The 12,500-nt window shown below is 40.0% G+C and overlaps 1 protein-coding gene across 10 annotated transcripts in view; it reads left to right on the forward strand.

Annotated features, from left to right (window-relative positions):
* tcf4 (transcription factor 4) overlaps positions 1-12,500 on the forward strand; it is a 430,881-nt gene that overhangs the window by 83,224 nt on the left and 335,157 nt on the right. For all 10 annotated transcript variants that reach the window (XM_036976636.1, XM_036976641.1, XM_036976640.1 and 7 more), the window contains one exon: positions 2,663-2,765. In XM_036976636.1, coding sequence (XP_036832531.1) covers positions 2,663-2,765 — 103 coding nt within the window. The remainder of the gene's footprint in view (positions 1-2,662; positions 2,766-12,500) is intronic.

Below are 12,500 nucleotides of genomic sequence, written 5' to 3' on the forward strand. Positions count from 1 at the left end.
ACATTACAATACAATACAGAGAAAAACAAGTGTAATGCATTATAGCCTATGTACAACAAAGGTCTGTACTGTCTAATTGTTTATGTGTCATGAGAATGAGCTGTGTGAAGGAGACATCAAGGACACACTAGGTCCTGTTTCTCCTATAGGCTGCTTTGTATTTTGTGTAGGCCATTATGTAGAGATGGAACACTGTGTTCTTAGAGATGGAACACTGTGTTCTTAGAGATGGAACACTGTGTTCTTAGAGATGGAACACTGTGTTCTTAGAGATGGAACACTGTGTTCTTAGAGATGGAACACTGTGTAAGCCACGGTTAATGATGGGGGAAGGGATATGAACCATGAGAACAAAGATTTGACTATGTTAATACATTGTTTTAACATACTTGAATGGGCCTCTACATTTCACAGGCAGTGTGCTACAGAGACGGTTAGTGTATGGTAGGCTTGAGCGGTATTCAGATTGTCATACCTTCGCCCTTGTGCAATACCTGGATATTCAGTAATACTTGCACTGAACATAGGGGGCGCTATTTTCAAAACCCACTGAGCCTTTGATAAAACCGAAAGTTAGTAATGCTAACAAGTACATGTAAAATCCCATAGAGAATGCTAACTAAATGCTAACCAGCGTATTGCAAACATGTTATATTCTCTGACCTAAACTATTTTCAGGACAGACATCCCAGCTCATAAAGTTAAACAAGGAACTCAAAAATGCTATTCACAGTTTACTGCACAAAACAAATATTAAACAGCAAGGCTCTTGATCCAGGAGGGGATTCTCGGCTGTTACCGTCAAGCGAAGCTTTATTTTGGAAGAAGCTAACCACTTAGCTAGATAGCTAACTCATCTCCTAACATATTGCACAAGTTGACTGCAGTTAGCTTTATTTTGGAAGAAGCTAACCACTTAGCTAGATAGCTAACTCATCTCCTAACATATTGCACAAGTTGACTTGCAGTTAGCTTTATTTTGGAAGAAGCTAACCACTTAGCTAGATAGCTAACTCCTCTCCTAACATATTGCACAAGTTGACTGCAGTTATTTACTTAAAAAAGTATCTACAAATATTCAAATGTGTTAAAAAAAAAAAAAACGCCAAAGGAATAGTTTCGACAGTATTGACGGTATTGAAAAACCATCCCATTGGCTATTTCCAAATACCCTGGTATACCATTGGAGGCTGCTGAGGGGAGGATGGCTCCTGAGTGGCGCAGTGGTCTAAGGCACTGCATCTCAATGCAAGAGGCGTCACTAAAGACCCCCTGGTTTGAATCCAGGCTGTATGCCAACCGGCCGTGATTGGGAGTCCCATAAGGGTGGCGTACAATTGTTCCCAGCGTCGTCCGGGATTGGCTGGTGTAGGCCGTCATTGTAAATAATAATGTATTCTTAACTGACTTGCCTAGTTTAAATAAAGGTTTAAAAACAAAAACATAATTAAAATAATAATATTAACGGCTGGAATGGCATCAAACACATAGAAACCATGTGTTTGATGTTGTTGATACCTTTCCACTTATTCTGCTTCCTGCCGTTACCACGTGCCCGTCCTCCCCAATTAAGGTGCCACCAGCCTCCTGTGTGGTATACGGTATATGTGGTATACCATCCAAGCCTAGTATTGTCAGGCATAGATGTTGTAAATGTACTTTCTCATAACTAGTTTGGCCTCAGAAAATACCTTACCCTCCCACTGTAGAGGACTTGGACAGTTATACGAATAACTAGGTTATAATTTTAGTTAAATGAACAATGTTTTAACAAAAATAAAATTGCAATTGACTTGATTCACATATACAGTGCCTTCAGAAAGTATTCAGACCCCTTGACTTTTTCCACATTTTATTACTTTATTCTAAATGTTTATTTTATTTTAAATCCTCATCAATCTACACACAATACCCCTGAAATGAGAAAACAAGAATAGTTTTATTGACCTTTTTTGTAAATGTGTAAAAATAAAAAATAAAAAAATGAAATTGCAAATTTACATAAAACCCTTGCAAAATGATTTTTCTAATGATAAATTAGCCTTTTTAAAATGATAAACTTGGATTAGCTAACACAACGTGCCATTGGAACACAGGAGTGATGGTTGCTGATAAATGGGCCTCTGTACGCCTATGTAGATATTCCATAAAAAATCTGCCGTTTTCCAGCTACAATAGTCATTTACAACATTAACAATGTCTACACTGTATTTCTGATCAATTTGATGTCATTTTAATGGACACAAGTTTTTTGTTGCTTTTCTTCCAAAAACAAGGACATTTCTAAGTGACCCCAAACTTTTGAACAGAGGTATATATATACATCCTCATCGCATTGTAGATGACTTCAACTGTTATAAAGACAAGCTGGGTAGTGTCTCCCCTTTACAGAGGCTTTTAACAGTTCTCAAAAATGTACACTTTTTTTTTCCTGTGGTCAGCTAGCTTTAATAAATGCTGAAGGTTATTCAATTACATACAGAAGAATTAGCATATCTGAGTTGGGTGTTTATCGATCAAACGTTTGTTTTTCAAACCATGTTACTCACTGTCATTATGTCCTGACACAGTCAGTACTGTTCCAATGTCAGTCTCTGTGCCGTCTGTACTGTGTCATTGTATCACCTCTGGAAAAAAAAAAAAAACGGTCTCTGTGTTGCAGAGTTACGCTGACGGCTCCCAGTACGCTCACATGACTAGCCGGGACATGGGCTCACACCCGCACGACAACATCTCTCCTCCGTACGTCAACTCCAGACTAACAGGTAAGAAGAGCCTCTCAATCTGCCGTGATATCACCTGTGTGTTACCACAGCCTGCGCACTTGTGGGACGAAACAGTCAACACGCTTTACAGTTGGTCACAGTGGCGAAAAGGAAATGAAAGTGGAAAGCACTTGCCATTCAAACAACACAAAAAAAGCACTGTGAGAAGTTATGACAAGAGTGTTTTTCTAATTGTCATCTATTCAGTCTTGTTTCAAAGCGTAAGAAATCACCGAGATCTGTCTTGTAAACCAACTTTACCCGTGTTTGAAGAAAGACATTTACAACTCTAGCAGTTTTTATTTCACCCTATCTTTTCCTGTAAGTGAACTCACATGGTCAGTCCATGCCTGGGGCATTAGCATTAAACAGCTAACATACTGTAAAGGGGGCATTAGCATTAAACAGCTAACACACTGTAAAGGGGGCATTAGCATTAAACAGCTAACATACTGTAAAGGGGGCATTAGCATTAAACAGCTAACACACTGTAAAGGGGGCATTAGCATTAAACAGCTAACACACTGTAAAGGGGGCATTAGCATTAAACAGCTAACACACTGTAAAGGGGGCATTAGCATTAAACAGCTAACATACTGTAAAGGGGGCATTAGCATTAAACAGCTAACACACTGTAAAGGGGGCATTAGCATTAAACAGCTAACACACTGTAAAGGGGGCATTAGCATTAAACAGCTAACACACTGTAAAGGGGGCATTAGCATTAAACAACTAACACACTGTAAAGGGGGCATTAGCATTAAACAGCTAACACACTGTAAAGGGGGAATTAGCATTAAACAGCTAACACACTGTAAAGGGGGCATTAGCTAAACAGCTAACACACTGTAAAGGGGGCATTAGCATTAAACAGCTAACACACTGTAAAGGGGGCATTAGCTAAACAGCTAACACACTGTAAAGGGGGCATTAGCATTTAACAGCTAACACACTGTAAAGGGGGCATTAGCTAAATAGCTAACACATTGTAAAGAGGGCATCAGCTAAACAGCTAACACACTGTGAAGGGGGCATTAGCTAAATGTACAGCAGTCAACACATTGTAAACATCAGGTCACATAGCATGTAATTTCTCAGCCCCTATCTTTTCCCCAACATTGGCATCTGACTGGTGGTGATGAGGAGCATTTCTGTCTGTAATAAAGCTATTTAGTGGGGAAAAACACATTTTGATTGCCTGGGACTGGCTCCCAGTTGGTGGGCCTATGCCCTCCCAAGGCCTACCCATGGCTGAGCCCCTGCCCAGTCATGTGAAATCAATAGATTAGGCCCTAATGAATTTATTTCAATTGACTGATTTCCTCATATGAACTGTAACTCAGTAACATTTTAGAATATATTGCATATTGCGTTTATATTTTTGTTCAGTGTATTTCCTCGCTGTTAAAATGAGCAAAATAAATAAATAATCTCATTTTATAGTGATGTGTGTGTGTGTCTGTCTGTCTGTCTGTCTGTCTGTGTGTGTGTGTGTGTGTGTGTGTTTGTTTGTGTGTGTGTGTGTGTGTGTGTGTGTGTGTGTGTGTTTGTGTGTGTGTGTGTGTGTGTGTGTGTGTGTGTGTGTGTGTGTGTGCGTGCGTGTGTGTGTGTGTGTCTATACGTGTATCTGTGTCTACCTGCCTGTCCACCAGTTGTGGGCAAATGGCCTCTGACGCAGATTTACATTTTCAGATTTGAGTCAATTTGCAGGAATCTTATCCAGAGTGACTTATGGTAGTGAGTGAGTGCACTTTCTTATTGGTCTCCTGTGAGTCAAACCCACTACCCTGGTGTTGACAAGCCCTGCTCACAGGACCATAATAACAGAGTAGCTTTGACATGAAGGACAGAGAAATATTTAATATGTAAGCTTTGAGCCGAGTGTGTGTGTGTGTGTGTGTGTTCTTGTGCGTGTGTGTGTTTTTCCCGACCTGATCCAAGATGTCTTTTCTTTAAATGATACATGACATTCATGATTCAGTGGCACCGCCACCAGTGTAGAGGTCGAATCAAATCTAATTTTAGTTTGTCACATGTTTTGTAAAGAACAGGTGTAGACTAACAGTGAAATTATTGCTTACGGGTGGGTCCTTTTCCAACAACAGCAGTTAAAGATAAAGAGACAAATAAATAATATTGATACAAGTAATAAATACACAGTGAATAACGAGTACAAATAACATGGTTATATACAAGGACTACCAGTACCGAGTTGATGTGCAGGAGTACGAGGTAATTGAGGTGGCTATGTACATATACTGTAGGTAGGGGTAAAGGATAGATAATAGACAGTAACAGCAGTATACTGTAGGTAGGGGTAAAGGATAGATAATAGACAGTAACAGCAGTATACTGTAGGTAGGGGTAAAGGATAGATAATAGACATCAGTATACTGTAGGTAGAGGTAAATTGACTAGGCAACAGGATAGATAATAGACAGTAACATCAGTATACTGTAGGTAGGGGTAAAGGATAGATAATAGACAGTAACATCAGTATACTGTAGGTAGGGGTAAAGGATAGATAATAGACAGTAACAGCAGTATACTGTAGGTAGGGGTAAAGGATAGATAATAGACAGTAACAGCAGTATACTGTAGGTAGGGGTAAAGGATAGATAATAGACAGTAACAGCAGTATACTGTAGGTAGGGGTAAAGGATAGACATTAGACAGTAACAGCAGTATACTGTAGGTAGGGGTAAAGTATAGATAATAGACAGTAATAGCAGTATACTGTAGGTAGGGGTAAAGGATAGATAATAGACAGTAACAGCAGTATACTGTAGGTAGGGGTAAAGGATAGACATTAGACAGTAACAGCAGTATACTGTAGGTAGGGGTAAAGGATAGACATTAGACAGTAACAGCAGTATACTGTAGGTAGGGGTAAAGGATAGACATTAGACAGTAACAGCAGTATACTGTAGGTAGGGGTAAAGTAACTAGACAACAGGATAGATAATAGACAGTAGCAACAGCGTATGTGGTGAGTGGGAAAGTCAGGAGTCTGAAACTAGGAGATTTGGTGCAGTGACACAAATTATCCTTACCCCTCTGAAGACTCTAGCCACTTCCATGCCAGTCGGAAGAACTTAGATGTTTTATCTCTGAACACTTAAAGGCTGGTTTCTCCACTGACTGTTGGATAAGGGTAACCATGGGGTGTTAACAACACTCATAGAGACTAGAGATCATGACTGCCATTGCGTCTAGCCTGAGACATGCTATTAAGTCATCCTGATACTCACTCAACACCATTGTTACAGCCACCCCTCTCTCTTTTCTCAGTCTCCCTCCCTTTTCTCAGTGCCCCTCCCTTTTCTCAGTGCCCCTCCCTTTTCTCAGTGCCCCTCCTTTTTCTCAGTGCCCCTCCCTTTTCTCAGTGCTCCCTCCCTTTTCTCAGTCCCCCTCCCTTTTATCAGTCTCCCTCCCTTTTCTCAGTGCCCCTCCCTTTTCTCAGTGCCCCTCCCTTTTCTCAGTCTCCCTCCCTTTTCTCAGTGCCCCTCCCTTTTCTTAGTACCTCTCCCTTTTCTCAGTCTCCCTCCCTTTTCTCAGTCTCCCTCCCTTTTCTCAGTGCCCCTCCCTTTTCTCAGTGCCCCTCCCTTTTCTCAGTCTCCCTCCCTTTTCTCAGTGCCCCTCCCTTTTCTCAGTGCCCCTCCCTTTTCTCAGTGCCCCTCCCTTTTCTCAGTGCCCCTCCCTTTTCTCAGTGCCCCTCCCTTTTCTCAGTGCCCCCCCCTTTTCTCAGTCTCCCTCCCTTTTCTCAGTGCCCTTCCCTTTTCTCAGTGCCCCTCCCTTTTCTCAGTGCCCCTCCCTTTTCTCAGTGCCCCTCCCTTTTCTCAGTCTCCCTCCCTTTTCTCAGTGCCCCTCCCTTTTCTCAGTGCCCCTCCCTTTTCTCAGTTCCCCTCCCTTTTCTCAGTGCCCCTCCCTTTTCTCAGTGTCCCTCCCTTTTCTCAGTGCCCCTCCCTTTATTGACACAACACTGTCCTACCCCAACCCCCCCTTAAAAAGAACAACAAGTGTTCAAAAGTCAAACAAATAAAAAATACATCTCTAATGAAATGTACAATTAGAAAACAAAGTGTACAACATAAGACATAAGTAAAAACAAAAAAATGTAAAGCTCTCTTCCATAGTGCAATAGACATCTATCACAAAATACACAATATCAAAGACATTTAGGACAAGATACACAATATCAAAGACATTTATCACAAGATACACAATATCAAAGACATTTATCACAAGATACACAATATCAAAGACATTTATCACAAGATACACAATATCAAAGACATTTATCACAAGATACACAATTTCAAAGACATTTATCACAAGATACACAATATCAAAGACATTTATCACAAGATACACAATATCAAAGACATTTATCACAAGATACACAATATCAAAGACATTTATCACAAGATACACAATATCAAAGATATTTATCACAAAATACACAATATCAAAGACATTTATCACATGATACACAATATCAAAGACATTTATCACAAGATACACAATATCAAAGACATTTATCACAAGATACACAATATCAAAGACATTTATCACAAGATACACAATATCAAAGACATTTATCACAAAATACACAATATCAAAGACATTTATCACAAGATACACAATATCAAAGACATTTATCACAAGATACACAATATCAAAGACATTTATCACAAAATACACAATATCAAAGACATTTATCACAAGATACACAATATCAAAGACATTTATCACAAGATACACAATATCAAAGACATTTATCACAAAATACACAATATCAAAGACATCTATCACAAGATACACAATATCAAAGACATTTATCACAAAATACACAATATCAAAGACATTTATCACAAGATACACAATATCAAAGACATTTATCACAAGATACACAATATCAAAGACATTTATCACAAAATACACAATATCAAAGACATTTATCACAAGATACACAATATCAAAGACATTTATCACAAGATACACAATATCAAAGACATTTATCACAAGATACACAATATCAAAGACATTTATCACAAGATACACAATATCAAAGACATTTATCACAAGATACACAATATCAAAGACATTTATCACAAGATACACAATATAAAGACATTCATTAAAAAAAAAAGTAATAATGCTCTGTGTGTTTATAGAGTAGTGATAGAAATGGGTAATGCTCTGTGTGTTTATAGAGTAGTGATAGAAATGGGTAATGCTCTGTGTGTTTATAGAGTAGTGATAGAAATGGGTAATGCTCTGTGTGTTTATAGAGTAGTGATAGAAATGGGTAATGCTCTGTGTGTTTATAGAGTAGTGATAGAAATGGGTAATGCTCTGTGTGTTTATAGAGCAGTGATATAAATGGGTAATGCTCTGTGTGTTTATAGAGTAGTGATAGAAATGGGTAATGTTCTGTGTGTTTATAGAGTAGTGATAGAAATGGGTAATGCTCTGTGTGTTTATAGAGTAGTGATAGAAATGGGTAATGCTCTGTGTGTTTATAGAGTAGTGATAGAAATGGGTAATGTTCTGTGTGTTTATAGAGTAGTGATAGAAATGGGTAATGTTCTGTGTGTTTATAGAGTAGTGATAGAAATGGGTAATGTTCTGTGTGTTTATAGAGTAGTGATAGAAATGGGTAATGCTCTGTGTGTTTATAGAGCAGTGATAGAAATGGGTAATGCTCTGTGTGTTTATAGAGTAGTGATAGAAATGGGTAATGCTCTGTGTGTTTATAGAGTAGTGATAGAAATGGGTAATGCTCTGTGTGTTTATAGAGTAGTGATAGAAATGGGTAATGCTCTGTGTGTTTATAGAGTAGTGATAGAAATGGGTAATGCTCTGTGTGTTTATAGAGTAGTGATAGAAATGGGTAATGCTCTGTGTGTTTATAGAGTAGTGATAGAAATGGGTAATGCTCTGTGTGTTTATAGAGTTGTGATAGAAATGGGTAATGCTCTGTGTGTTTATAGAGTAGTGATAGAAATGGGTAATGCTCTGTGTGTTTATAGAGTAGTGATAGAAATGGGTAATGCTCTGTGTGTTTATAGAGCAGTGATATAAATGGGTAATGCTCTGTGTGTTTATAGAGTAGTGATAGAAATGGGTAATGCTCTGTGTGTTTATAGAGTAGTGATAGAAATGGGTAATGCTCGGTGTGTTTATAGAGTAGTGATAGAAATGGGTAATGCTATGTGTGTTTATAGAGTAGTGATAGAAATGGGTAATGCTCTGTGTGTTTATAGAGTAGTGATAGAAATGGGTAATGCTCTGTGTGTTTATAGAGTAGTGATAGAAATGGGTAATGCTATGTGTGTTTATAGAGTAGTGATAGAAATGGGTAATGCTCTGTGTGTTTATAGAGTAGTGATAGAAATGGGTAATGCTCTGTGTGTTTATAGAGTAGTGATAGAAATGGGTAATGCTCTGTGTGTTTATAGAGTAGTGATAGAAATGGGTAATGCTCTGTGTGTTTATAGAGTAGTAATAGAAATGGGTAATGCTCTGTGTGTTTATAGAGTAGTGATAGAAATGGGTAATGCTCGGTGTGTTTATAGAGTAGTGATAGAAATGGGTAATGCTCTGTGTGTTTATAGAGTAGTGATAGAAATGGGTAATGCTCTGTGTGTTTATAGAGTAGTGATAGAAATGGGTAATGCTCTGTGTGTTTATAGAGTAGTGATAGAAATGGGTAATGCTCTGTGTGTTTATAGAGTAGTGATAGAAATGGGTAATGCTCTGTGTGTTTATAGAGTAGTGATAGAAATGGGTAATGCTCTGTGTGTTTATAGAGTAGTGATAGAAATGGGTAATGCTCTGTGTGTTTATATGTAAGGGCAGGTGAGTGAGTGGGAGTCGGTGAAAATAGTCTCCTGGGGTGCAGGTGATTGTACAATAGACCACAGACAATCAGATGTTCTGAGTAGGGCTGCGGTGGTTTTCATTCTGACTGCGTTTTTTTTTCTCTCCCCATAAGCCACTTGGCCCTTCTTCTCCGGGCCGGTAATGCAATCAGGTCCTGAAACTCAGAGGAGAGTAAAAGGGTAGGGAGGTTATTACAATGCATTGTGGTCCTCTGGGTCTGTCTCCACATCGGACATTGTGTCTACAGTTGCCCACACAAAACGCTGCTTGTCTTCAGCAGAGAGTTATTTTTGACCGACTGGCCAGAGAGCCCGTGAAATAACAGGCTCTGCTCAATAAACTTAACGGTCTTGAACGCTGGAATCTCAAAGCTAAAAAAAAAAACCACACGCTCAAATCTATGGAACAAGTCTCGACTTTTCAAAACTCAGTACTGTATTTAAAATGGATGAATTGGTTTACATGTAAAAACTAACCCGTCCTCCTTCACTGTTACATTTTTTTTCCTGTTCCTTTCCTCTCTCTTTCAGTCCAATACCAATTTGCAGCTCTATCTGAGGAGGCAGTGTGGTATATAAGCAAGGAATGGTTATATGCATTAAAAACCCTTGAGAAAATGGTAGTATCTCAGCTCGCTGACCAGCAGACCCAGTACACAGGTGTTGTTCAGACTGTTCTTCCTGAGACATGACCGACAACAAAAAAAACAACAACATAAAATCTAAGTTTCCGTATGATTTTCTCACCGCTATGTCATGTCACATATTTGAGAATGTTAAGATCATTTTGTCACATTTAAAATCACAAACAAATATAAATGTGTCCTCATTTTTCTGGCAGCTTATATTTGTCCTCCTCCCCAACAATTCATGTGTAGATCCCTTACTGCCTGCTATTAAAACAGAAAACGACCTGTATATTAACAGGGTTCAAATATGCAACGTTAGCGATCACCATCGTGCAAGTTGGAAAAGTAAACATTTCAACTTATGGATAGCTCATTCCACCTCGACCTTCCAGTAGAGTTCCAGTCAGTTCCAGTACAGTTCCAGTCAGTTCCAGTCAGTTCCAGTACAGTTCCAGTCAGTTCCAGTACAGTTCCAGTCAGTTCCAGTCAGTTCCAGTACAGTTCCAGTCAGTTCCAGTAGAGTTCCAGTCAGTTCCAGTCAGTTCCAGTACAGTTCCAGTCAGTTCCAGTCAGTTCCAGTCAGTTCCAGTCAGTTCCAGTATAGTTCCAGTCAGTTCCAGTACAGTTCCAGTACAGTTCCAGTCAGTTCCAGTACAGTTCCAGTCAGTTCCAGTCAGTTCCAGTCAGTTCCAGTCAGTTCCAGTCAGTTCCAGTCAGTTTCAGTATAGTTCCAGTCAGTTCCAGTCAGTTCCAGTCAGTTCCAGTATAGTTCCAGTCAGTTCCAGTCAGTTCCAGTACAGTTCCAGTCAGTTCCAGTCAGTTCCAGTCAGTTCCAGTCAGTTCCAGTATAGTTCCAGTCAGTTCCAGTACAGTTCCAGTACAGTTCCAGTACAGTTCCAGTCAGTTCCTGTACAGTTCCAGTACAACTCGATCGAGTTTCTAGCTTAATAAACGGTGTAGGAGGAGCCTCTCTTGAGGTCAGAACTTGTGTGTTTGAGGTCAGAAGTTGTGTGTTTGAGGTCAGAAGTATTATACTCTCCTCATCATTTGGCCGGCAGTGTCTGCGAATATCATAGCAACGGTTCTGTTTTGGAATCTCAGTATTGACACAGAGCGTTTAGCACAGAGCAGGCGACGGGTTACTTAAATCGCTCTTCCTTCGAGAACGATACACCCGATTTAAAAAATGTTTCCGCATTTGACAAGCGGAGAAGTAGAGGAATATTTGAATCCGAAATATTTTTGTCTAACTCTTTGTTGTTGTTTGACATTTTTTGTCACGAGCCGAATATAATAACCTTACCATGAAATGCTTACTTAACCAACAATGCAGTTCAATAAATAGAGGTAAGAAAATATTATCTAAATAAACTAAAGTAAAAAATAACATAAAAAGTAACACAATACTGGGCTGTACGCACTATCCTCTGTAGCGCCTTACGATTGATTGGAAGCCAAGCAGTTGCCATACCAGGCGGTGATGCAACCGGCCAGGATGCTCTCGATGGTGCAGCGATATAACTTTTTGAGGATCTGGGGACCCATGCCAAATCTTTTCAGTTTCCTGAGGGGGGAAAAGGTTTTGGTGTCTTGGTGTGTTTGGACCATGATAGTTCGTCGGTGATGTGGACACCAAGGAACTTGAATCTCTCGGCTCGCTCCACTACAGCCCCGTCGATGTTAATGGGGGCCTGTTCGGCCCTCCTTTTCCTGAACTCCACGATCATCTCCTTTGGCAACACAGTGTTTGGCAACGCAGTCATGGGTGAACAGTGAGTACAGGAGGGGACTGGGCACGCACCCCTGAGGGGCCCCTGGGGAGCTCCAGTGTTGAGGATCAGCGTGGCAGATGTGTTGTTGCCTACCCTTACCACATGGGGGTGGCCCGTCAGGAAGTCCAGGATCCAGTTGTTGAGGGAGGTGTTTAGTCCCAGTTTCCTTAGCTTAGTGATGAGCTTTATGGGCACTATGGTGTTGAACGCTGAGCTGTAGTCAATGAACAGCATTCTCACATAGGTGTTCCTTTTGGAAAAGGGCAGTGTGGAGTGCAATTGAGATTCTGTCATCTGTGGATCTGTTTTGGCGGTATGCGAATTGGAGTCGGTCTATGGTTTCCAGGATGATGGTGTTGATGCGAGCCATGACCAGCCTTTGAAAGCACTTCCTGGCTACCGACTTGAGTGCTCCCCAGTCGTAGCTAGTTTTAAAAAAAAATCCCA

The sequence above is a fragment of the Oncorhynchus mykiss genome, chromosome 5 (assembly GCF_013265735.2).
Source record: "Oncorhynchus mykiss isolate Arlee chromosome 5, USDA_OmykA_1.1, whole genome shotgun sequence".
NCBI lineage: Eukaryota > Metazoa > Chordata > Actinopteri > Salmoniformes > Salmonidae > Oncorhynchus > Oncorhynchus mykiss.